Source organism: Vicugna pacos, chromosome 18 (assembly GCF_048564905.1).
Source record: "Vicugna pacos chromosome 18, VicPac4, whole genome shotgun sequence".
Lineage (NCBI taxonomy): Eukaryota > Metazoa > Chordata > Mammalia > Artiodactyla > Camelidae > Vicugna > Vicugna pacos.
Window position 1 is genome coordinate 25505348 of NC_133004.1, and position 26767 is coordinate 25532114.

Below are 26767 nucleotides of genomic sequence, written 5' to 3' on the forward strand. Positions count from 1 at the left end.
AACCAGCCATTCTCTGATGGTCAGATTAGCTTCGTTAATTGCAGTGTTTCCTGTGTCTGGTTTTCCTTAGAGAAGTTCTGCCAGAAAGTGGTGGAGAACGTGAGTTTTTAAAATCTGTGGTTTCTGGAGGCTTTCTGCTTGGAGAACAAACTCATGCGCATCAGTTAATGAGGAAAGAGAACAACCCAGGAACGGTACATAGGAGGTACTTAAGATGTGTCTGATGAGCGAGGATGCAGATGGCTGTGAGGGCAGAGGCCCTTCTGCTCACTCTCCGCCTTCTCGTTAACGTCTAGAAAACAGGCTTAGGGACAGAATTTAAATTCATGTTCTCGGACAGGAGTCATCATCAAACTGATTTTGTAACTGTTAAAACCAAAAAAATGATAATAAGAATAAATTGGCTCCTGTATCTTAGGACAGCTAGGAGGAAGAGAGCAGATCAGATTGGCTCCTGAGTTAATCAGGATGAGCTAGACCATGCCGCAGTAACAAAGATCCCCAAACTTCAGTGATGGGATGCAACGGAGGTTTATTCTGCCCGTGGAGGTGGTGGAATCTCTGCTTCACCCTGGATTCGCTCGGGATGCAGAGCCTTCACCATCAGGAGTGTGGCTGGATGCTGTGGCAGAAAGAGGGATGTGGCAAATGGTGCCCTGGCCCCAGTCACGTGTCTTGGCCACAGCAAGTTGCTTGGCTGTGCCTAGTTTTCAGGGGATGGGAAGTACATATGCCTAGAAGGAAGAGAATGGGGATATCTGTTAAGAGCTTTATTGAATACCATCCCCCATCCAGCTCCATTCCAACCTAGGCCAGTGTGAGCAAAGAGAGAGACTCCTTCTGCACCCCCATAGAGAAGGGGGATCTAATGTGCCTCTGATGACCTCTCAGCCAAACAGAAGAGGCCCTAAACTATGGCAAGTTTTAGAATCAGACACGTGCAAGTTCACAGCCTCCCTAGATGAGTCTGGTCAAATCACTGAGCATCCCCAAGCTCCCCCCAAACCCTCTTCCCTGCTCTTATGTAAGATGGGAGAATAATAGTATTTGCCTTGACAGTGATTTCTGAAGGCTAAACGAGATATCACATGTTAAGGGTTAAGCACAGTGCCTGGCACCTGATACCTTATAGCAGCAAGACTTGGCTCCCCTTTCTGTCTGTGGTGAGGACAGTGCCTCCTTGTGCAGTGATGGTCGGTACTCAGTAAGTGATACCCGTGAGTCGTGTGCATATAGCGCCTGGCTAACAGTGAGTGCTCATAAAATGCATCTGAGAGGCTGCTTGGGAGTCTTCAGGGTCCTCTGGATAGAAAGAAGGGAAAAAGGGAATTTTGTTTAGGTCGCAAGAACAGAGGCATGGCCCCTTACTGAGGGCGTTTTCTTGCAAGATGCGTGAGGAGGTAAGAAAGCCCGGAACCAAGTGTCAGACCGGCATCTAATTTTGGTTCCCACGCATGACCAGCAACCGCTCCGAGACCCTCCACAGACTCTGCTCTCCCTCTTGGCATTCTGTTTGCTTCTTCCTACCCATTGCTTCCCAGCTCCTGGTGCTTCGTGGCCCCTCCTTACTGTCCTCTCCCTCTCTGTGACTCCCTGCCACCTGACGGGCACTGGCCAGCCTCAGGACAGCCATTTGGAGGTGGCTTGCCTATCCCAGCTCCGTGTAGCTGAGCAGGAATGGATGGGAAGGGAGCCAGGTTACAGGGCGTCAGCAGACAGAGTGATGGAGATCCAAAGGGCTCTCTGCAGCTTCCTGAAAGTGGTGGTGGAACTGGAAGTCCATGGCGTGGGGTCTCCAGCCTATCAGGTTTGAATTTGGCTTCCCCACCAACAAGCTGGGTTACCTTGGGCCAGTCACTAATGCCCAGTTCCTTTACCTGCAAAATGGGAATCAAAGTTACATCCAACTTACAGAATGGCCACGAGGCATCTTAACATCGCTTTCATTCTTACGGCCCTCCTGAAACTGGTGCTTGAAGCTATAGGAGATAGAATAAAGGCAAAAAGGGGGCAGACACATTGCTGGACCAAATAGGGGCCCTGGGGACAGGGACAACCGAAGCAAGCCCGGGGGAGGGGAACCTTCTAAAGTCACAGTCCTGGAGGGCTGGGGTCTGCATACTTTTTCTGAAAAGGCCAAATAAAAATATTTTAGACTTTGCAGACCAGACGGTCTATATGGCAACCGCTCACCTCTGCTGTTGTAGCAAGAAAGCAGCCACAGACAATATATAAATGAACAGGCGTGGCTGTGTTTCAATAAAACTTTATTTACAAAAACCAATGGCAAGCAGGATTTGGCTCACAGTAGTGGCAGACCTGCTGGAGGAGAAGCCATGCTCAGTGTCTGCTGAGTGTCAGCCGCTCCTCAGCTCCAGCACTGCCTCCACTGTTCTATTCCACCGTCCTCTTCCTTGAGAACCTTTAAGAGGCACATCTAGGAAAATGAACGAGGAAGTCTACCCTAGGAATTGCTACTCACTGCCAATATGTTTCTGTAGCAATGGATGTAGATTTATGGAGCCAATTAGCATTCTCTGTGGCTTCTGTGTCCCCTCGACTAGCTTTGGGACAGTTGATTCTCTTTCAGGTTAATGCCTTTGTAATGGGCTATAAGCAGAAGCACTGTGATTTGGAAATGATGCAGAACGTTAGTTGAATGGTGCATTTAATCTGAGCTCAGAATGGCCAGGGCCCACCCACCTATGGAGAAGCTGAATTTGGGGTGCCCGCCTTCCTGGAAAGACTCGTAGTCTCCAGAACGACTCTTGACCTTTCTCTTGACCCCCAGTGAGTCTTAATCACTGGGTGACTTTATCAGGTTTGCTTCAGGAACAGACATCAAGAGTCAAAGCTCAAACACAAGACTGTTGCAAGTTTTCATCCCCCAGGACTCATTGTAAGGATTGTCCTAGAAAATGCACATTCCCCTCAAGATAGCCAGTGATGTCTCCCCATCAGAATTAACTATGGCTTTCTCTTATGGCACATATCTATGAGTGTATTCTAAAGGCTATGGAATGTGTATACTGTCCTACCAATATTTTCTCCCACTATAGCTTTAGTGTGGCGTTTCCAACCATTGAATAAACCACCACGGCGCTCTCTGCTGGCATTTAAACAGGGAGCTTGGAACAAACTGTCTGGATTCCAATGACAAGAGACAATTAAGGAAACGTACATGAAAAAGGGGTGTGGTTAATAACAAGCATTGAAAATCATAGTCATAGTACAGTAGAGCTTGCAAAAGCTTCTGTTTCTAGTTGGAACATCTCATATTTCCAGATGGGGAAACTGGGGTCCAGAGAGAAAAACCTAATGTGAACTCTAACGTAAAGCTCGTAGCAAAGGCTGGGCGTGGAACCAGGTCCCCGACTTCCACACCTACATGCCCCACTCTCCAGGGCCCATCTCCTTAGCATGATGGCTCAGTCAAGTTTCTCTTCTGTGTTTCTTTCTTGTCTTCTGCAGGATGGCTACTTCTCTCACCGGCCGAAAGAGAAAGTGCGAACAGACAGCAACAATGAGAACTCGGTGCCCAAGGATTTTGAGAACGTGGACAATAGTAACTTTGCACCCAGGACTCAAAAGCAAAAGCACCAGCCCGAGTTGGCGAAGAAGCCCCCGAAGGGACAGAAGGAGCTTTTGAAGAGGAAGCTGGAGCAGGAGGAGAAGGGGAAGGGGCGTCTGTCCCCGGGGAAGGGTACCAACGAGGTGCTGCCTCCCGCGGAGAAAGCCGCGGTGAACGGCAGCCGAGGGAAGGATGCCCCCCGACAGCCCCACGCCCGGAAGAGCGGGGGCAGCCCCCCCGAGGTCAAGTACGACCAGCCCCTCAAGTGCGACATCTCGGGCAAGGAGGCCATCTCCGCGCTGTCCCGCTCTAAGTCCAAGCACTGCCGCCAGGAGATTGGGGAGACCTACTGCCGCCACAAGCTCGGGCTGCTGATGCCCGAGAAGGTCACCCGGCTCTGTCCGCTCGGAGGTAAGTCCCAGCCTCGCTCTGCTCACACCCTCGCACCTTCTGGGAATGACCGCCCTATTTTTCAAACCTCAAATCAAGACAGGAGACCTTTTGTTCAGGTCCTCCCTGAGTTCTAAAGTCTTGTGTGAGAAAAGTTTCGCAAAATCAAATTACCTTTTGTTACAGCTTGAACCAGTTGCCTTTGTGGCAAAGGATACAATACAGTGCAATCAGGGCTGGTGTGGAAGTTGTCAGAGGCGATGGGATTGACACAATTTGTTTTCTCTCTCAGCAGAACGTTGGGATGGAAATTGATGTGAATATTACTGTAATTGAATAGGATTTGAAAGCTTTCTAATTGGTTGCATTGACGTTGGCGGCTCTGAAAAACATCCTTCCCATTATCTTGCATCTAAAATTCCTTCCTTATTTCCTCCCTCCCTCCCTGCCTCCCCCCTCCCTCCCCTCTGTGTCCCTGCCTCCCCCCTCCCTCCCCTCCGTGTCCCTCCCTCCCGCCCCGTGCTGGGCACTCTTCTCTGTTCTGAGGAGCAGGGATCAATCACATCTGGTGTGATGCACTGAGAGGTCAGAGCTGTAACAGCAGCGTCTGTAAGCACAAGGGAGGGTCCTCGGCTGGAGTAGGGGATGATTCTGCACAGGGGAGGCGTCACTCATGTATCCCTGCACTTCACCTCATGCCACTGACCTGTATTCCTTGCTGCCGTGTTTCACCTTTTCTAGTGCTTGTGGAAAGGGAGTAATGACAATAATGATAGGCAATTATTAAGCGCTCGCTGTGTGCCGGGCACAGCACAAGGCCCTTTGCATCGAATCAGCTCATCTCATCCACCTCCTGGTGAGGCTGGCACTGATGTTGTGAGCATAGCTTTCTTTTTTTTCCCCCTTCAGAGAGACATAAAATAACTTCCCCAAGGTCACGCGGCTTGTGAGTGGTCTTACAAGCTTACAGGTCGAGACATCCCGAGATAGAGGTATTGCCATCGTGGGTTAGGTCGTATTTTCTCAAGATCTCTCCCAAAGAAAAAATAAAATAAATGTTACAGCAGAAAACTTCAAACCCACCTCAGAGTAGGGAGAACCCTCATGGTCCCAGCACGTGGCTACAGGTAACACGTGGTGGACATTGCTGTTTCACCCGTACCTCCCCTTACATCCCAACCATTTTGTGAATTAGTTTGTCCAGTGGTTTTCTCCATGAAGGGGGCAGACGTCATCCAAAAGGCACTGTCGACAAGGAGCAGAGAGCTGCTGCCACTCGGGACAGAGAGGGTTGCATTAGAAATGGAGGGATGTGTGTTCTAGGTCAAGTTCAGCTGCGAACTAACAGGGCTAGCCCCTTCCCCTCTCCGGTTCTGGCTGCCTTTTCTGTCCAGAGAGTGGCCTGTATTGCATACTCAGAGGTTCTGCCCGCTCTGCCTTCCCTGGGGCCCACTGCCCAATTCGTTCTAGGTCATGCCTCACCTTTGTCGTGCCCCACAACATACCCTACTGTCCCTCACCAAGTGGCCAATGGTTCAGAATACATCCTTGTTGCTTCTAAATTCAAATACCAACAGATGCTTTAGTTCACTCCCAGGTGAGGAGGAAAAGGTCCCCAACCATGGGACAACCCAGAGCTCCTAAGGGCTCCGGCCTGGGGAGGACACAGAAGGACCTGGAAGAGGAGCAGGGCCACGGAGGCACTGGGTCCTCCTGGGTGACGAGACAGGTCAGAGCATCAAGAAAGCCGAGTGCAGAGCTGGGCCAGATGACAGGGTGGGGAGCGGGTGGTGGGGGCTCTTAGTGCCCTCAACTTCGGCGGATTTAGGAGGCAGGCAAGAAGGCTGCCTGGTGTCTCCTTACACTGAGTGGATCCTCAGTCCCCCACCTCTCTCGATGCAGAAGCAGGTGCCTGGTGAGAAAGGCTCCCAAGAAAAATAGACTGGGGAGACCCCCGGAGAGTTCCTAACTCCATCCCTTCACTGGGCAGATAAGAATGCCGGCCCACAGAGGGGTGGAGGCTTATCTTGAAGATCACCTGATCAATTAGAGGCTGGACTTGAGCTGAAATTCAAGCCGCTTCATCTCCCACCCCTGCTTCTCTGTTGACCATTGGTCACAGGACGGAGGGTGTGGGTCCGGGGAGGGGACGGCCACATGGGTAAATGCATAGAGAGGCCCAGAAGGATACGTGACAAGCCCTTCCCCTGGCCCCCTTGGGGTGGGGTGCAGTCGGGACAACCTCAACTTTTTGCTCAAGGTCATCTATATTTCCTAAGTTTACAGTTGGAAACGTGTGTATCCGTACTATACTCTTATTTTTTTCTAAATTTTTTATTGAAGTGTTGAGGTACAATGTTAGTTTCAGGCGTACAGCCAAGTGATTCAGTTATGCATTTATTTTTTTTCTTTTCAGATTCTTTTCCATGATATATTATAAGAAATTGAATATAGTTCCCTGTGCTATGTAGTAGGTCCTTGTTGTTTATCTATTTTATATATAGGAACGTATATCTTATAGTCTTTTTTGAATAGAGAGGTTTAAAAAGAGAAGGCTCACTTCTCCCTTGCATTTTTACTCTCGTCTAAGCCCTCCCAGGGTTCTCATCCTACCTTTGACCCGACTCGGCAGATAGTGGCAGAAAAATCAGTGGAGGGAGGTGTTTCCAAAATCTTTTTGTTCACTAGTGTGTGGCCTGGCAGAGACCTGAGCTGAATGTCTTTCCATGAGAATAATCTTGGGTACTCACGTCACTGTCCACCAAGGATCGGCACCTTTTTTCTTAACTCCTCAACTCTGCCCTTGTAGCCTGAAAGCGGCCAGGGACGATGCAGACGCAAAGGCACCTGGCTGTGTTCCGATAAAACTCAATTTACAAAAACAGGTGGTGGGTGGGACTTGGCCCAGGGGCCGTGGTTTGCTGACCCCTGCTAGGTACCAGTTCTGTGCGGTAATATATCCAGCTCAGCCACCTGTCACATTGACTCCTCACACTAGCCCTCTGAGGTTGGTCTCTTATCAACCCATTTAACAGATGAGGACGTGGAGGCCGGAAGAGGTTTGGTCCTTGGGCAGAGGTGTGTGGCGAGTAGGTCGCAGAACTGGTGTTGGAACTCAGGTTACAGAGCCTGCAGCCTTCGCATAGTCTTCCCCTGTTCAGGAGGCAGAAGGTTTCACCTTAGCCTGAACTGTCAGACCTCAGGGATGGCCTGAGCCCGCAGGCTGTCTCTCTCTGACGTCACTGGAAGAAGAATGGCTGGTGCTCATGGGGAACAAGAGGGCTGATGTTGCCAGTGGAGGGAGGGGGTCCCCACGCCTCTTCTGGTCACGCTGAGACGCCACCAGCATGACTGTACAGTGTGGGGGACTCCCTGTGGCCTCTGCTTCGTCTGCCAAGGTGGAACACCCTCTGGGAACCTGTGAGCCGCTTAATAAGATGGGCGTTTAAGAGCCATTGCACACCCAGCCCCAGCAACGCTTCAATTTGCTGCACCACAGCCTCCCCCTTTTGCAATAAATTTACTGTGAATAGACTAATTGCAAAATAACCCTAATTGGGTAGTTATCAATGAACAACTTCCCATGGAACAAAACGGCTTACAATTAATAGCATTTAAGCCATAAACTATTCTTCTGCAGAAAGCTAAGATGTAATTACACCCCATACGGAGATTGTGTTCCCTTTCTGGAAACCATGACACCCGGATTTCCCTCTGCTCGGGAGGGGTTTGAGCTCCAATTCCGTGGTCCTTTTATTTCCTGCTCAACGAGGAAACCAAGTAGGGAGGGGAGGGGAGGTCAATATGTGTGTAAATATATGTAGACAGTACACACACGCGTCCTGTGCACTGTTGTCATTTTGACGAACTCAGCATCACCCAAACTTCAGCTGATACGATGCCAGAAGGTGAATGCAATTAAGAAAACAGTTCCTCGTGGGTTAAAATCTGAAAGAGTCTGAGGAAAGGAAATAGATATTTAATGTTGGCTCTGGTAAAGGGCTCCTGCCCCCGCCCCCACCGCCCCCCCAGGGCTCCTGTCTCCCGCCCCAGCACCATGCAGGGAAAAGGAGTCTGGAACCCCAGGAGTGGTTTGCTCTGTGCCGACACCTTCCTTGCCTTTGTGACTTGCCTGCTTCGCTCTCCGCCGCCTGGAGGATGTGGCTGGAATGGTGACGCGTTTTCACGAGGAAAGGAGGGATCTTTGGACCATCCACTCGCAGCCACTAGGGATGAGATGCTGAGGTTGGACAGGGCTGCTCTACCTCCAGGGTCCCCAGGCCTGGCCTCAGAGAGGCTTACTTCTGATTCTGCACAGGCCCCTCATTCCTCTGAGAGCCCCTGTGCTCACTGCAGCAGCGAAGCCACCTGTCGCCACCCCCTCCCGTATTCCACACCCAGGCAGTCCTGCCCCTATGGCCACCCTTCCACCCCTCCCACCGCAGTCCCCTGGACCTCCTGTCCCTTCCTTGGGCTCCAGAATCACCGGAAGGCCCCCCAGGCACTCTTAACTGGGCCCCCCCTCCCAGTGTTTCATGGAAATGAAACCATGTTGGATGGAAGGCCAGGGGTTGCCTGGGCTGGAAAAAAGGCTTTCTGTCTAAATGTCTGCAATTGCTGGGGGTTGAATCCTGGTTCTGTCTTTACTAGCGTTGTGACCCTGACTTGCCAGTGCCTCAGCTTCCTCATCTGTAAAATGGACACAACTACCCACACCCTGTCCTCATAGGATTGCTGGCTGACATGGGACCACGGATACTGAAATGCCTGCTGCAGAGGGGCATAGAGTATAGGAAATGTGCGGCTGTCACAAGGCTGTGGCGATGGAGAAAATGAAGGGGGCGTTGTAAAGAGTGGACGGCCGGCTTCAATGGTGACTGCCCCTTGCCCAGCCGGAGCTCCTGCTCTGGTCTTCAGACACGGCCCCAGGTGCCTCAGCCATTCTCTTACGCTCTCCCAACCCCCTCCGTTGTTGCCGCCACCCCTACTCCACCCCACCTTGTTTGGCTATCACCTCTTACCTTTCAGGATCTCAGCCTAAATGTCACTTCTTCAGGGAAGCCTTCCTGGACCACACCTTTGCCAGGAACCCCGTCCACAAGGGACACACCGACCCTGGTGAGGGACAGAGGTGGCTTTCCCAGTAATCATCTTTCTGAGAGACATGTAAGAGGCATGCCTGTGCCAGGAGCCAGATAACACCTCATTACATTTGGAACAATTGAATGTCCAGGTGCTCTCTCCAGTGGCCCTCGGGGACCACTCACCTCCTTCCATCTTAGGTTTAAGTGCCTCAAGAGAAGAAAGGATCCCGAGAAAGGCCCACTGGTAACCCCAGTCCCTCCTGCACTTCTCACCCTTTGCTGTGCCAGGCAAACCGGTGGAGTTTCTGCAGCCCAGCCGTCCAGGGGAAGAAGGGGAGATGGCAACTGAGAAGTTCCCGGGAAAGCAGTTGGCTGGGGGCGGGGTGGGCCCCCACCTTAGTGGGGCTCTGGCCTGAACAGCTGGGGGGACCCATGGTTCTTGGATGAATGATGAGCAAGGACTCTGTTTTTTGAGTCAGCCAACCGGCCAAAAATTTGCATGCATGTGCACGTGACTGGGGAAGCCGGCTCCAGTATTAGGGGTGAGGATGAACAGGAAGGGGTTTCTGATAGGAAAAAGGCCACTGCCCGTGGATGTGACAACCCATCTTTACCCATCAGCCTTTTCAGGAAGCCAGAGACTCTGGACACGTGGGCTTCTGGGCGGAGAGGTTGGGGGGAGGCTGGCTTCCCGCAACAGAGAGAGACTGGCAGATGGCATTGCCAGCTGCAGAAGGGTTGTCTCCTGGACGTCTCCACACCCGGGGCAGTGGGGTGACAACACAGCGTGAGAAGCGTGAAAGCTGGCATGAAGGGAAAAGGGACACGTGAGTGCCCTGATTTCCCCAACTCTCGGACAGGGACAGTGCTCTCTCCCAGGTCTGTGCTGTGTCACTCATGATGAGACAATGAGGGAACAGCTGGGAACAGCTCAAAGGCACCACACTAATGGGTGGCGTGATGAAGCCAAATCAGTCCCGTCCGACAGCCCAGCCAAGCCGATGGAGCTGACTTGCCAAAAGGCCAGGTTTGCAGAGGACGCAGTCTGACCCTTTTTCGTCTTCTGCTGAGGAAGGTACAAACCCCAATAAAAGGAGGTTTCCAGTAACAGTTCATTGGGGTGGGAGTAAGCCCATTGCAGGCCATACCAAAACAGAAACAGTGGTGGGCTGCAGTTTGCCAACCCTCATTCTAGGATCTGGGGTCACCACAGCGAACACAGTCACAGGATGCCTTGTCCCTTCAGGGCTTCAGTCCCGTACCACTCGGGGCACCATGCTTGTTGACAAAAGATGGAGGGTGGCTCCGGGAGGCGTGCAGAGAGACGGCCCCACCTTTGTGGACCTGCTGCCCTAATGGGAGAGACCAGAGCTGACAAGTGAACCAGTAGACCTACATCCCACACTGGCCGGGCTGATGAGAGTTCATGGGCAAACACAACAGAATGACGGGACAGGGGAGGTGCACATCTTAGGTAGGTGGCCGCAGAAGGCCTTTCTGAAGACCCCTGATGGCAGTGTCACTGGGAAGAGGAAACGGTCCTGGCAAACAGCCTGGCATGTTCCTGGAGCAGCCAGGAGGTCAGTGTGGTTGAAGCCGAGGCAGCGGTGACGGGGAACAGGAGGAGGAGGGGTCGGGGTGGACCAGGACCCCGCAAGGGGTTCTTGCTGTCAGTGAGATGGGAGCCGATGGAGGAACTGAACAGGTTTCACGTGCTCTATTACGTTTCTTTTAACTTTATGCTACTTTTAAATTATTTTATTTAATTTTGATAAGAGCATTTAAGATCTACTCTCTCAACAGATTTTTAAGTGTGCAACAGCGCACTGCTGTTTCTGGGCACAGTGAGGTCCAGCAGCATTCTGTAACTTACTCATCCTGCTCAGCCGAAACCTCGTACCCACTGTACCCCAGTCCCCCTTGCCCCAGTCGCTGGCAACCACCGTTCTGCTCTCTGCCTCTATGGGTGTGGTTGTTTCACATCCTTCATCTAAGTAGAATTGTTCGGTATTTGTCCTTCTGTGATTGGCTTATTTCATTCAGCCTAATGCCCTCCAGGCGTATCCATGTTGTTGCGTGTTGCAAGATTTCCTTCTTTTTTTAAAGCTGAATGACGTTCCATTGTGAGTGTGTGCCGCGTTTTTTAATCCTCTCATCTGTCAGTGGACATTTAGGTTGTCTCTACATCTTGGCTCTGATGGACAAGGCTGCAGTGAACGTGGGCATATTAGATACCTCTTTGAGATGCTGATTTCAATTCTTTTGGATAAATACCCAGGGAGATATCACCTCACGCATGTCAGCATGACTTTATTAAAAAAAAAAAACCCAAAAGATAACAAGTGAGGATGCAAAGAAACTGGAATCCTTGTGCACTGTAGATGGGATTGCCAAATGGTGCAGGCGCTCTGGAAGACAGTATGGAGGTTCCTGAAAAAATCAGAAATCAAACTACCATACGGTCCACCAATCCCACTTCTGACCTGAGTCAGCTTTAAGGAAGGAGTAGTGGAAACAGAAATCGTGGGGAGGTTCTTGCAAAGGCTCCAATGAGAGATGTGGTAGCAAGAAAAAGCCGTTAGGATTGGCCCGTGGACTGGAGGGGGGTGACCAGCAGTTGTTCGTTCTGGGCTGTGGAGTTTCTTTGGGGCACAAAGACCGCTTGAGCCTGACCGTTGAGCAAACATTTGTTGAGCCCTGCCATGTGCCAGGCAGCTGTGGCCAGCAGACCCCCAAGGCCCCCCATTGGAAGGTGGGTCCCAAAGGGCCAGTTCCACTTTGCCTTCTCCTTCCAAAGCACCATGGTGTTTTTCCCCGGCCCCATCTTGGAATGGTAAAGAAAGCCAGCTGTCCCCCACCTGGCTTTTTAGAACGCTAACTGCGTGCTGATGGGAAATATCATAAATGGCCCCGTCACCTCCCTCCCACCTCCTTCCCACCTCCCCTTCCTCCTCCAGGAGCGTTCTGCCAGCTGCACAGCTCTGCCATTCACTCTGAAACTTGTCATTAGGGTGTGTTTGTTCCCCAACTGCTGTGCCTGAAAAGCAAAACTGAAAGGTTTAGGCAGGAAAGAAGATGAAAACAGCAGCCCGTAGTGAGAGGATTAGTAACCCCTTCTTCCCCGCCCTGCTGCCCCCCGCCCCCAGTCTCGTCCGGGCACACCCGTTCGGAAACCTCAGGCCAACATGAACATTTCTCAGCCTTCCGAAGTGTATCTGAGACAAGGTGATCGTGGTTAGATGGATTTTTTTTCCTTCTCATGTGCTCACATCTGTAGACCAGGGGACCGGGGGCATGTTTATAAGCCTGCATTTGGGGACCACTGCCTGGAGCAGCTCGGTGAACTCATCACCTTCCCTTTTGTTTGAAGCTCGAAGGAGGGGAAAGGAGTAGCTCTTCTGAGTTCCTGGGTGACGGGGGCAGAGCCAGGGTGTTGGCCTCACCCTAGGGCCCCTAGGTGCCTGTGCCCACACCTCCCCTGAGCACTTCCCTTAGCACAGCTGCGGCGTCCCTCACACAAGCCAGGTTTTGTCGCCAAGAATGTCGCAGGCAGTTTGGGATGACTGATAATTCAGTTTCCACAGTTGGCAAGTCTTTGTTGAGTAAGTCGGGAGCAGGGTCACTGATTTTCCCAGCACCTGGCGCCATGCAAGACACACGAGCACCTGTTGCTTGACCAGCGAGTGAACCCACAATGGAAATCCTCTCTCTTTCTTGCGAGAATCTAGGGGGACCTGGGGATGCCCGTGGAAGCTCGTCCTGAACTCAAATCTCACTCCTCCCCTTCGCATACTTACATTTGTTTCGTTTCACAAATACATGTCAAGCAGCTGCCCCACGCCCCGCAAATGCTCAGAACTGGGCTCCGATGAGCAAGAGATAAGATCCAATCACACAGAGCTCACAGTCCTGGGGAAACAGGCACCAAACAGAAATTTGCAGGATCTCGGCAAATTGCCGTTCCTACGGAGATGGGGAGGCGTCTCCGAGTGACCTCAAGAGAGCAATGGATGAAAGGTACTTGGAGGCCGATTTGGTCTCGTTGTGGAAGAGCATGCTGAGAGTTGGAGCTGCCCCCAAATGGAATGGTTCACTCGTTCATTCATTCATTCACTCAACTAATAGTTACGAAAAGGCTACCAGGTGTCAGGCACTGTTGTAGGTGCTGGGGGAGAAAGCAATGACCAAAACAAACAGAGCAAACTGTCTTCATGGAGTTCGTGGAGCTCATGTTCTAGAAGGGGAAGGTGGGCAATGCACACATTACAAAAAAATAAGGAGTAGCCTGTGTCAAATGGTGATGAGTGCTCTGGAGAAGCAGGAAGGAGGGTGTTGCAGGCTGGGCCGGGTGTGGTGGGGGCCCGCAAGGAGGCCGTGGGGCTGGAGCAGCAGGTGGGGGCTTTGCAGACCAGCAGGGATTTTGCTCTTACTGAGTGGCTTAGGGGAGCTGCTGGAGGGATTTGAGCAGGGGTTGGGGGTGGAGGGGGTGACCTGACACATTTAACAGGACGCCCCTGGCAGCTGTGTTGACCGTAGACTGTAGGGGTGAGGACGGAAGCAGGGAGAGCTGTTGGGAGTCGGCCGGTCTGTCACAGGTGGATCATAGGTAGCCGGGCGAGGATGGGAGTGCACAGGCAGATCTGAGCTCCGTGGAGCCAACAGCATTTGCTCTCAGATTAAGAAAGCGCCCTCTACTGTTTATCTGTCTCTGTCCCAGACCCGCCCTTCACATGGCAAGCTCTGTCTTATTTGTGAATAGCCACCGCTTAGCATGGCACAGACCTCAGTCTTACCCTCACTGGGTAAGAAGATAACACATCTTTTTTTTGAGCTTTAGTGGTTCCACCTATCCCTCCCGGGAGCTATGCAGAGAACCGTGTGCACTGGGCACAGTGATGGGAATGGAATGGTTAGGTGTCACCGTGCAGCATCCGCTGCCTACGCTGGGCACTAGGTTTGGGGGATTCATTTGGGAGGGAAACAGACAAAATCCCTGTCCTTATGGAGCTTGCCTGTTAAACGTGGAAGGGGAAACACATGAATCCAGTGAGCACAGAAGTAAATGCAGAATTGCAGCAGCACCACCGGTTCTGCAGAGACATGGGGTTGAATTTTAGTTGGGCTGAGAGGTGAAGAGTGGGAGGAGTTAACTAGGGAAAGGGCAGGAGGGGGAATAATGCAGGACAAGGGTACATCATGTGCAAAGGCCCTGAGGCAGTAGGAGGCCATGGGAGTTTGAAGAACTAACAAGACCACCAGGGGAGCTCTGAGTGTAACCAGGAGGGTCAGCCTGTCATCTTCCCAGCTGGATTTTAATTCCCCAGGTCACTGGGTTAGATGATCTACATCTTTGTCTTTGGTGAGGAGGATGGAGCAGAGGCATTTGTAGAGACCAAACTGAAGTTGCCTAAGAGACAAGGGGGGATCAGCCCCAACCATGAGCAAGGCTCTGGCAGGCTGGGCTTGGGGAAGGGTCCCGTGTCCCCTCCAGAGAACCATGCTCCTTCTGCCTTTTGGCCCTGACCCCCATCCCCACCCAGCCTGGATGAGGGCTGCACACTCTTGGGGGCCTCACCTCCCACGGCATGGGCACCGTCGCTTCCCAGGACATCCAAACCACAGAGGGAAATCCTCAATGTCTCCAGCGGTGAAACGGACTCCTGCAGGCCCCACGCCCCGGGCTGTCTCGCTCTCCCTGAGCTCACTCCGGCTTCGGGGACGGCTCTGAGCCAGTCTCTCCTTGGAAAGCCCGACAGCCCTCTGCCGCTGAGCCACTCAGTGAGCTGCAAAACCCTTAGACCAGGCGCTTGTTTTCTCTGAGCCTCACTTCTCACCTGTGAAATGGGTTGTCCGATGCCTCTCCTGCCTCCTCAGGTTGCTGCATGAGTGCTGTTTGAGAATATTGAAATGATTCCCTCTGTTTAGGGAGAAAATCTTTACCAGCGCCTGTTACAAATCCACGGTAGATGACTGTGTTCAAAAGCCTCCAGGGTGGGCACTGTGGACCTGCTTCCCCAGCCGGGTGGCTCCTGATGCTTGAGCATCTCGCCCAGAACCTGCCCTGGGACAAGGCAGAGAATGGCGATGCGCTCGGAAGACTTCTTGTCTTCTGGGTCCTTCCTTCCTTTGGGTGCAGCTGGTTGTGTGAAAGCCCCGTGGGCTGGGAAAACAGAGACCTCGTGCGGAACGAGAGAGCCTGGGCGTGGCCCTTGTAGCGGCCTCTGGGTGACAGCTGTGTCCAGGCTAGTCCCTCCTTTTTGCACCAATCACAGAACCAGCCCGCTTTTTCTTCTCTCTCAAATTATTTGTCAGTGAAGGATTAGGCGTTCCTTTCGACATCACTTCCTTCTGGAAGTCTTCTGTGACTCCCTCCCCACACCTCCAGGAGGTGCCCAGACTGTGTACCCCCAAATCACCTTACCCGCTCCCCACTGGAGCACACAGCACCTTACACTGCAGTTGCCAGAGTCATCCGTAGCCCCCACTTAGCCACATGACCACGTCTCATCTGTGTGTGTCCCCTGTCCTGCCTGTCTCCAGCCCCTGCTGGAGAAAAGTGTGTTCCCTAACCCTATGTTACAGATGGGAAAACCGAGGCTTGGGGCGGTCGAGGAGCTTGCCCAGGGTCACGTTGCAAGTGGCAGACCTTGAACTCAAACTCAGTTCTGTCTGCCTGACTTCAAAACACGTTTCAGCCCCTCTGCCACGTGGCACCTTTAGTAAACGTGCCATCGGAATGTGTCGAATGACTAATCCAGTTTCTCCAAAGATAACGGGAAACGCAGAGGCAGTGTTAATACCTTTCTTTAGGTGTTTGTTACTTTCCTTCCTCGCAACCAAAAAGAGCAGGGTGCTGAGGTCTCTACATCAAAACCGGTGCTTAAATAATCATGCTTAACCTTTACCTAGGGGTGGCTAAATGCCAGGGACTATCCTCAGTGTGTTAGCCATATTAGATCATTTATTCTTATAACAAGTCTGTATTCTAGGAAACTGACACACAGCGAGGGAGGAAACTTGCCTGAAATCACACATTTGCTCAGCGGTCAGCCAGGCTCTGAGCTCAGAGGCTTTGGTGCCAGAGGCAGAATGCTTAACCACTGGGTCTCTGTGCCTGTAGCAACAGCTGCCTTTTACCTGCACATTAACTTGCTCCGCAAGCTATATCCGTCTGTTGCAAAGTCAGGTCATTCACTTGTTGCTGGAGGGGGGCTCATCCCATCCAAGACCCTCAGGACTCCACGTGCAGAGCTGCGTTTGGGTGAAAAATAGCCAACAGCAGTTGCCTCCCATTTTTCTGCCGGTTCCTAGTTGCCATGGTATATTTGTGTTAGTGCAAAAATGACAAAGCAATAATTTTTCATTGTATCCTTCAGTCACCCATGAGAGATTGGATTTAGGTCACAATTTATTACCCCATGGAATTGAATCCAATTTTTAACACCATGTCAGCCATTCTGGTATTAGAGCCTTTTTAATGGCTGTGAAATTTATACAATGATAAAGTAATTTAAAACATATGTAGGAAGAACATCGGGCAAATTGATGTATATAGAACCCTGTGGTCAGAATTGAATAGGAGATAAACATGGAAAGTGGTGATTGATTGGAGGATGGTTGAAATCGTGTTCGCTTTGATAAACTCTTAATGGCGAAATTAGTAGATTAATTTATTCCTCGGTGTTTTGAGGGGGAGGTTTATGTTGCCCTAAATCAGAGTCGAGGGTGAGCCACAAAGTGCAAATTAATAGCTCACCTCAGAGCGCAGCACCGTTAGAGCAAGAAGTCTCGGCTAAGTAACTGGGAGGCTGCCAGGAGCCCGTCCCCAGTGGTGTTTCCAAAGGCCAAAGTGACAAGATGGTGAGAAGGCAGGGCAGCGGGAAAGGAAGCAGAATTTTTTTTTGTTAATTTTTAAAACTTGCTCAAATCATGCAGAAAGCATGCTTGTTATAATACCTTTTTCAAATGGGACCATATGCATTCTCATTATTTCAGAGAAATGGAAGACATGACAGATAACGGGAAAATCTCTAAACACTTGGCCAGTCCCCTCTGAGAGGGTACCACTCACTGCAAGCACGTGGTTGGTTTTGGTTAGATCTTTAAATCCAACACATGCAAAAATAGAGTTTGTTCTGAGATGGAGGGTTTATAAATGATAGGAAACTGGTATATAAATCTGGAACTTACAAAAATAGGGAATCGTTTGGGGAATGGGAAAATTCAAAAATCATATGAAATTGATGTCCGGTTCTGGAACTGGCTTTTCTTCATTTGGACATGTATCTAGGTCTGAGACATGTATCTCTGTCAAGAGATGGAGACATAGAATTCCCTTTTTTCCCCCCGATAGAGTATTTATTTACCCATTCTCTTTTATCGTCTGTATAAGTCATTTGTCATGGCTGTTACTTGGGAGTGTGACTAGTTTAACTAGCCATTCATTCCCCTGCTGATGGACATTTAGGTTGTTGCCCGGTTCCTGCTATATTGGGTAGCTCTTTTCTCAATTCTCCTAAAGTTGGTGCATAACACGTATCATCCTCGATGCATCAGAGAATAGCTAACTTTCTGCTTACAATGGACACCTCAGGACACGAGAGCTGAATTCTCCTGGGGACCCTGGGTTGATTCTGGTTGCTCGGAACATCTGAGAAATGGAACTGGTGGGTCCAGAGGCCTTGCCTGTTTCACATTTTGATAGATGCAACCTCCACTCCCCCTAATTATACTGAAAGCTCCCAGGAGGGGGGACTCTGCCAAAGTGACCCCGAGGCCCAGCAAAGCCACAGCAGCCAGGCCAGGCGTGAAGGCACTGCCGTCTGGGCCCCGGATGCTGGCTTGACCGAACTGTGTGTTTCAGGACTTCATTAGCATTGTAGTCGGGGACCCAGAGAATTTAGAGGTGCTGTTCCTACCGTTTTCTCAGCCTAGACCCCAAAGGGCAATTAACCTAGTTATCCAGCCTCCCTCCCGCCCCTTGTTTATCGCTATGAACACAGGAAATGCACTGTTAAGGTGCACGAACGCTATCAAGGAATGTAACTGTAATTTAAAAGGCTTTTTGGGGAGGACCCCAGTGGCTGATTAATAATGCATCTGCAGAGCAATAAAGACTTCAGCAGATCAGCAGAGCTCAGCCTCCGGACTTTATTTATGCAGCTGGAATCCTGTGAGCTTCCTGTTTGGGGGGATGTCTACTTTGGGGTTCCCAGACTCACATTACATGAGGCAGGATCTTTGAGATATTGAGGATTGCAGACATGGGACTGCCTAGGCGGTGGACAAGGACACGGGGTTCTAATCCTTGGGGTTCTGGAGGTGAATCCTGGTTCTCCAGGGCTAGCTGTGGAACCTTGGGTGTGCTGTTTAAACCTCTTTGGGCCTCATTTTTCCCATCTGTAAAATGGGACCAAAGGTGATACGTAAAGCCAAGGTTTCATTAAATGAGATGACGCGTATAAAGCACATAGCACAATACCTGGCACATGCAGAGTAGGTGCTCATTCCATATTAACTGTCTTCTTTCTATCATCCTCGTTTGGATTAGTATTCCCTTCTGAGGAGCTCAGGGACGGAGGCTGGCTCCGGCTTGTTTCTGAAGAGATCAAAAAAGTCAGCCCTCCAGCATTTATCGCTTGTGGACTTTTGAATGATGGCCATTCTGACTGGTGTGAGGTGATACCTCACTGTAGTTTTGATTTGCATTTCTCTGATAATTAGTGGCATTGAGCTATACATCAGAAACTGACACAGTGTAAACTGACTATACTCCAATAAAAAATACATATAAATATAATTTAAAAAAACATAATTTAAAAAAACTAAAAAAGTCAGCTCTCATTTTTACATCTGACCCAGCACTGAGAACTCTCTGTTCTACCCACTAAGTATCACTCACTGGTCCATGCCTCCCTGTCTCCTCTGCAGCCGCCCTGGACGAGTTGCCAGCGTCTCTTGTGTGGCTTGTGTCAATACGTTCCTAACTCATCTTCTCACATCTTCTCTGCCACACCCCCACCCTCCCACCTCGCGGCCAAGCGGTTCTCCGTTCTGCATGCACGGTGTTCTTCTTGAGGTGTACTTGGAATGTTGCTATTTGTCTTCAGAAAACCCATCCAAGACTGTCTGTGGTACCCAGGGCAAGTCTATCTCCCTATGGTGGCCTTCAGGGCCCCATGTGATCACCCGACCTCTCCCTCCAGCTTCATCTCCTGTCATTCTCACCTGTCCTTCCTTCGTGGCTCATTGTGCCAGGGCGTCCCCCCCGTACATCCTGCAGCCCCCATAGAGCAGACTCCAGCCTAAGGCTTTCCTACGTTCTGGTCTCCCTGTTCCAACTCCTGTTCTCATGTCTCTCCTGGCAAGCTCCTACCATTCCTTGGATCTGAGCTTAAATCAAGTTCTGCTTTCTCTTACTTTTCTTTTATAGCATTTATTCTGGTTTGTCCCATACATGTATTTTTATGGTTGGTTGCTTAGCATCTTTTTCCTAATAAGACTAAAATATCCAGGAAGGTTGGTTTATGTTTTTATTCACTCCTTACTCCACCCAGCACGATGTAGGTGCCCAGGATGGATGGATGAGTGGGCGGATGGATGGGTAGATGGATGGATGTATGAAAAGATGGGTGGACATATGAATGGATGGATGAAAACAAATGAGTGGATTAAATGGATGGATGGACAGATGGAAGAATAGGCGGATGGATGGGTTAGAGGAGGTGAGATCTGCGGGCAGACAGCCCAGTGGCGTGCCCTGGGGGTAGTCCAAGTGAGAGATGACAGTGGGCTCAATGAAGAAAGAGGAGAGGTTGGATTGGAGAACAATTCAGAAGGGCAGATTTGGCAGAACTTGTCAGTCGGCTGGCTGTAGAGGTGAAGGATGGAGAGGAATCATGACAGATGCCTGGATTGTTCATTAGTGACTGGCTGGTGTTGGCAAAGCCCGCTGAAATGGCGAAGTTACCATCTACCACGCCTGGAAAATGAGGCTGGTGACTATACTCACGTCACTGTCGTGGCGGGAAATAAGATCACGTAAAGTCCTTGGCTGTTTTGCAAAAGCCGATGGAAGTGGGAGAAAGGTCCCAGTTTCTGAACTGATCCGGAATCCAGGTCAGGTGGAGCTTTTGAAACAGGAGGAACAGCTGTGGAAAGTCCTGAGGTAGCCAAGTGCTTGGCATGACAGAGAACAGACAGGAGGAAGGGATGGCCAGAGATCCGTAAGGAGTGGAGCGGGGCAGGGGGCCATCAGGACAGAGAGGAGGACAGGGGTCTGGTCAGGCAGGGCCTCAGAGGCCATGAAAAGGAATTTGGAAATTTTCTTTAGAGGGGGATCCAGCCACATCACAAAACCCACAACGAATTTTCTAAGACAGGCGTCCTCACTCCAAACGGGCTGGCAGCCTGCTTCTGTAAAACCATGGCCGCACCTGTTCATTTATGTATTGCCGGTGACTGGTTTCCAAACTCAGGAACAGTGGCATGGAGGCCGTATGGCTCCCAGAGTCTGAACTATTTAGTCTGTCCCTCCCTTTACAGAAATGTTCGCTGGCCCCTGTTCTCAGATAAAAGTGCTCGCTTGCTGTATCCAGGATGCATTCCAACATTTTACAAATTCGCCATTGCCTTCAAAACTGATTGATGGGAAAAAATTAAAACTTTAACAAAGAATGACTACAACTTTTTGGCAGGGTTTCAGTTGATTTTCAGGGATGGGACGGATGGATGGAAAAGTCAGAGGGAAAAAAATGCTCTGATTTCAGCTCATTAAAAAAAACCTCCACACTGTGTCCCAGATACACCTGCACTCACTGGAGAGATGCTCGATGAAGACAAGATGCCTGGCACAGAACAGATGCTCAACAGATGTTTGTTGAATGACTAATAGATGAACAGTGACTTTCATAGGGGTTTGGAGCTGGCCTCCCACCTGGAGTGTTTTAATACTGACTTGGAAATAAGACAAAGGCTTACCAGACCACTGCTGCCTTTTACCCGGGCCATCAGCTAACTTGTCCAGAATGGGCTAAACACACAGTATTCACCCAAGTGACACCAAAGGAGCCCCTAAATTTTGCCAACAGACGGCCCATGGCATCATTAGTGCTGTGGCCTCACTGGGAGCAGAACCGAACCCAAATGAATATGAGATCCTCATTTTAAAATGCTGGTAAGAAACACTGCTGATTACCATCTCCAGATTCTAATTACACCACTGCCGTCTCTCAGGAAGGAAGAGACCTTTAGCCACAGGCACACTTCACAGCTCATCTGAAACCCAATGCGGGCTCCATTTAATTACATGTGCACTTCCTGAAATCTGGAGAAAGGTCCTGAAGACCGATTCACTGCCTGTCAGGACAAAGGGCATTGATCTTAAACCTTGGACATCACTGGTATCTTCAACCAAGACCCAGTGCTATGCCCAGCGGGGGAGGGGAGGGCAGGGACTGCTTCAAAGCATGCTGACTTGCAGGGTGAGAAAATCCCATTTGGAAAAAAAAAAAAAGAATGATTTTGCCAATACTTCTTTGAGCTTCTTTCCAGACTGAGAATGGGAAAAAATACTGGAAAATACAGATCTGACTCTGGTTCCCTTTCAAATAACAATAATAATAATATAACAACAATATTGTTTATTGATGACCATTACTTACACTTCTGCACATGAAAGGTTGAGAAGCACCAGGCTTTATTACCAAGCAGTGTTCTTACGTATACTTAGATCTTTAATTTTTTAAATCCCTAAGATTCACCTGAAGGTTGTTCTGCCTTTCACTTTCTGCATTGAACAGTGAACATTAAATCCTGGTGAGGCCCGAATCAGGCCTCTTCCCAGAGTTCTAGAATCCCACACTCAATTGCTAGGTAGATATGTGAGTTGCGTGTTCCCCCAAAAGATGTTCAGGTCCTTATTCCCAGTACCTGTGAATGTGACCTTGTTTGGAAATAGGATGTTTGCAGATGATCAAGTTAAGAGAAGGTCGTTAGGGTGGGCCCCTGATCTAATGTGGCTGGTGTCCTTGTAAGACGGGGGAATTTGGACACAGACAGACGCAGACAGAATCCCGTAGAATATAGAAATGTTGCTGCTGGTTGTACAGCTGCATGCCAGTAAAACCCCAGGGGCTCGGAGGGAGGCCTGGAACAGAATGATGATGATGGTGGAGACTTGCTTCTCCAAACTGCGGGCCACTTTCAACACACTGATCTCACGCGTGATTTGAATAGCTTTGTCTCATTTGTCTCTGATAAGGGAGGTTTGTTTGTTTGTTTGTTTGTTTGTTTGTTTTTTGAAATCCAAAACTCCATTTCACTGGGCATTGGGAACCTCCGTTCCCCAACTGAATTGGAGGAAGCTATTTTCCACACTGAAAACAAGGCGATGAATAAAATAGAGCAACACTAGTTTTTTTTTTTTCCCGTGGAGTTTCCCCATTTTCTCCTAATGAGAGATCATTAAAATAACCAGAAGACAAATGGCACCAAATTAATAAAAATGTAGCTCAACTGATCCTCTGTTACCTATTTTTGCTCAATTGCAGTTGAGGAATGCATTGATTAAACTGCCAGCAAACCATTATGGTCGTATTCATTACTATAGCATAATCTATTTTATTATGATAGGAGAATAAGTAACAGTCTTGCAGACAGACATTTCTCTGTGGGCTAAGTAATCATTTACTGTGGATCTGCACCAAAGAACACTGGCTTCTTTTTGCTCGTGGTGGAGTTGAGCCTTACAGTTGGGGAGGGGAGCAGATGGTTTATTTTCTTTGTATTTATCACATGACTTAGCCTGCTGGATTCCCAGGTGGAGGGTCCTTTGAGTGCTACCGTGAAATCCATGATGATCCAAGAGAGAGTTCAGAAATATCAAAAAAGATAGTCAAAGAGCTGATTTTATTAATTTTTCTTGTGTTTAATCTACTCTGTACCCAGTAGTGGATTTGATTGATTTCTCATGTGCTTATTTATTCATTAGGCTTATTTATTCTTTATTCATGAAGCAGACGGGCGATAGGCATGGCAGAGTGCCCAGTCCTGGCCGCCCAGAGATCAGTATCACAGGACTTCATTGCTCACAGCCCAGGGGGAGAGGCAGGGGCGGAGCAGAGCAGTTGGGATCGCAGGGATAGAGCTATGCAGAGAGATTGCTAACAGCAAAGCTGGAGAGGTAGGATTTTGCCGTGGGTTACAGACGGCCTCAGAAGTGCAGCACCTGGAGTCATAGTGATGATGAACTTGGAGGCAAGAGGCCAACCATCTGCATTTGAACCCAGACTGTCACTGACAAGTTGGGAGGTTTGGGGCAAGTTACATCATTCCTCCAATCCTGAGTTTCTCCTCTGCAAGATGGGAATGGTACCAAGACCCCCACCCTGTTGAGACAGGTTCCATTATGCAGATGAATGCAGTGCATTTCCTGACTATAGAATTGTTGAATCCTTCAGTCTGGAGGAGCCACCGTCATTGCATTCTTGCTCTACCTACCCGTGAAGAAACTTAGCGTCCAGAGAGAGTGAGTACCTTGCCCGGGGTCGCCAAGCCAGCCAGAGGCAGAGCCAGGATATGAAGGCAAGTCCACTGTCCTCCCAGATGCTCGCTCTTCACCAGGATGAAGTGGGCATTTTCAAATATCAGTGCCGTTGAATGTGAGGGTCACAGAACACCCCGAGGGGCCAGGCAGGCTGTGAGTGCCTGGAGCGGGCAGGCGCTGATGTAGCTTGTCCCATCTAAAGCCTCAGATGATCTTGCCATGCAGATTACAGCCTTGCTCACGCTTCTAAGTTTTTTTAAAGTAAAAAAATCTGAATTTTTGCCTGAAATCTCTTGATTTAACTGATGATTTTAATTTAAAACAAAGTATGAGCCCAACAAAACCTGCCAGCCAGCAAGCTCTGCCTTGAAGGAAGCCTCTTTGCAGACCGCTAGGTATGCTTCCGGCCTCCTGCACTCTCCTTCCTACTTAAGTTTCTGCTCGGAGGACCCCGGCTGGTCTCCGGGCAGTGAGAAGTCTCTGGCACAGGCTGGCCTCTTTCCCAGCCCTTCTTTTAGACATGCTCAGCCTCGGTACCTGTCACTCACTGTTTTCAAGCAGGTTGGTCAGCATCCATCCCGTAAGGATGCTTGTCTTCTGGCACTGCCCCCGTTCTCTAACTGATCTGAAGCCGGGGATGGTCTTGCCTGGAGGTCTCCTTGAAGCAGGTAGGGATGCAAGATTCCCGTGAAGTGTTTCTGTTCTCATTGCTTTTGGTTGGTAGAGACAAAAGTTCAGGCACTTAGTAATTCATGCCTTTCAGTGTTAGTGTGTGTTTACCAAATGGCCACTCTTTGCATGTGCCAGGAGATGGGTGCCCTGCAGAGCAGGGAGGCAAATGGAGACAGGAATCCAGATAGCATATGGCAAGGATGATGGAGACATTAACAAAAGGCTATAGAACACAAATGGGGAAGAATTATGCCCAAAGGAGGCAATCGGTGGAAGTGTCATAGTCTTTGGGCTAGTTCTGTTCTCTCATTCCTATCGTCAGATGAGTTCCAAGTCACCAGGCAGGTGGCATATAGAATTCACAGGTCAAGGAGAGCTAAGTGGGTGGAGACGAGGGAAGATGAAGCCTTCCCCAGTCAGAAGCCTCTGGAATGAGGACAGCAGGGTCCTAAGTCAACCATTGGCTGCTTGAAGCAGGAAGTCTGCTAAGCAGCCACCACCCATACCCTTGTCCCCCACCTCTACCAGTGTTCTGTGCTCACTTTGTGTGAACCATCCAACGTTTAGGTTGACACCTTATCAGTTGAGGTTTACCTATGACCCAGCAAGTCACGATGGAGACAGGAATTAAGATACAGCTTCCTGCAATGCCTAATTGGATTACAAGGATCCTGTGAGTGTCCTGTCAGCTATGAAATGTGCAGAGCAGGGGATTATTCAGTAATGACTTTCTTCTGTCGTCCTTCACTAATCCTGTCAATCGGGAATAGCTTTAGATGAGGAGAGAATCCTGGTGGAAGGACCCATCTTCCTCGTTTACAGTTGGGCCTCCCTGGGCGTTGGGGGAGCAGGGCAGTTGCAGGTAACCGACTGGCCGGTGATGACAGCTACCATGTGTAAGCCAATGACTCTGGTCTTTATCACTCATCTGGATTCCTGATCTAACCACCCAACAGTCAATGGACATTCCTACCCTGGGGTCCCATGGGTAGGTATCTCAGGATCCTCCCAAACCCATCTTTCTGTCCCCCAATTCTCCTTAACTTTCTTCCTTAGTGAATAAGACCACCGACCTCCACGTTGCTCAAGTCGGAAACCCAGGAGTCTGTTACTTCTACTCCGTTAAATCCATGAGGTCCCTCTTAATTAAGCTTCTCAACATCTCGTGTCCGTCTCCTGCTCCCCACTAGGGTTTTCTGATCTCTCTCCTAGGGTATTGCCACCACATCCCCATGCTTTCGCTTGTCTCTATTTATGCCTCTCCAACTAAATAACAACAAGATAACAAAAAGCATGGCTTCCAGACTGAGTTTTTTAAATCGTCCTTCTGCTCATATCATCCCCTGATGAAAATCCTTCCAAAACCAGTAAATATGTTGCATTGTTTGAGTCTCTTCTTCCCTCCCGGGCCCAAGCAGACATTACTAATCAATCACTGCACCATTTCCTGCTGAGCAGGATTTGAATGGAGCTTTGCCATGAGCTCATTGGCACTGTTACTTCAGAGTCCTTCATCATTTGCCTTCTGCCTGCTTGTCTTGACTCTTGCTACTCCGTCTCTTTCCCCACCTCTGCTGTGGAATTCACCTCCAATCTTCAGCTCTGGATAGTTATGAGTGACTCATACCACCGTGCCTTTGCACATGCAGTGCCCTCTGCCTGGAATGCCCTTTCTCACATGTGTCTGCCTGGAAAACTCTTCCTTTACTCTAGTGTCATCTCTAGGAATCCCCAAGATGGGGGCGTTTTTCTCTAAATCGCCACTGCCTGTGCCTCCTTTTCAGCTGGAGTCCCATTGCACTGAAGTGGTTGGTTTGCATGTTTGCATGTCTGAGGGCCCACTGGTTTTTCTAGCTCCCACAGTGGGGGACAGGGACAGTGTCTCATGCATCACTGCATCCCCAGCACCTATCATGGCTTTACTATGATCGGTAGATGTTTGTCAAGGAAGCGACTGGATAAATAGCAACTGATTTTTATTGAACACTTACTTTATGCCAGACGCTAGGCTCAGCACTCTACATGCATCTCATACTGCAGTTTTCAATGAGGTAGTCATGGGTTTTGTTGTTTTTTTTTCCTTTTTGTGTGACAGGAAACTGAGACTCAGAGAGATGAAGGCATTTATGGGCTCAGGGGCATGCAGTGGAGGACCAAACTCTGTCTAAATTAGTGTTCTCCTAGGGGACATTTGGCAATGTCTGGTATTTGATTGTTACAACAGAGTGGAAGTTGCTCCTGGCATCTAGTGGGTAGAGTCTAGAGATGCTGCTGAATATCTTACAGTGCACGGGACAGGCCCCCCACAGCAGAGAATTTCCCAGCCTCTGGTGTCGTTAGTGCCAAGAGTGGGAAACCCTGCCCAGAAGCCTTTGCACATAATCATGGCCTTGAACACCTCCCTATAGTATGTGACTGTTGGTGTTTCCGTTGGTTTCGGTTGCTAAGGCTCATGAATTGCATAAACACAAGTTAGAAGGAGCTGCCCTCTGTTTGGTTACATCA

General features: G+C 49.7%; 1 protein-coding gene across 1 annotated transcript in view; it reads left to right on the forward strand.

The window, feature by feature from the left end:
• Window positions 1-26767, forward strand: part of XYLT1 (xylosyltransferase 1) — a 287011-nt gene that overhangs the window by 159691 nt on the left and 100553 nt on the right. Inside the window, exon 3 of the mRNA XM_072942672.1 lies at window positions 3472-3982. Coding sequence (XP_072798773.1) covers window positions 3472-3982 — 511 coding nt within the window. The remainder of the gene's footprint in view (window positions 1-3471; window positions 3983-26767) is intronic.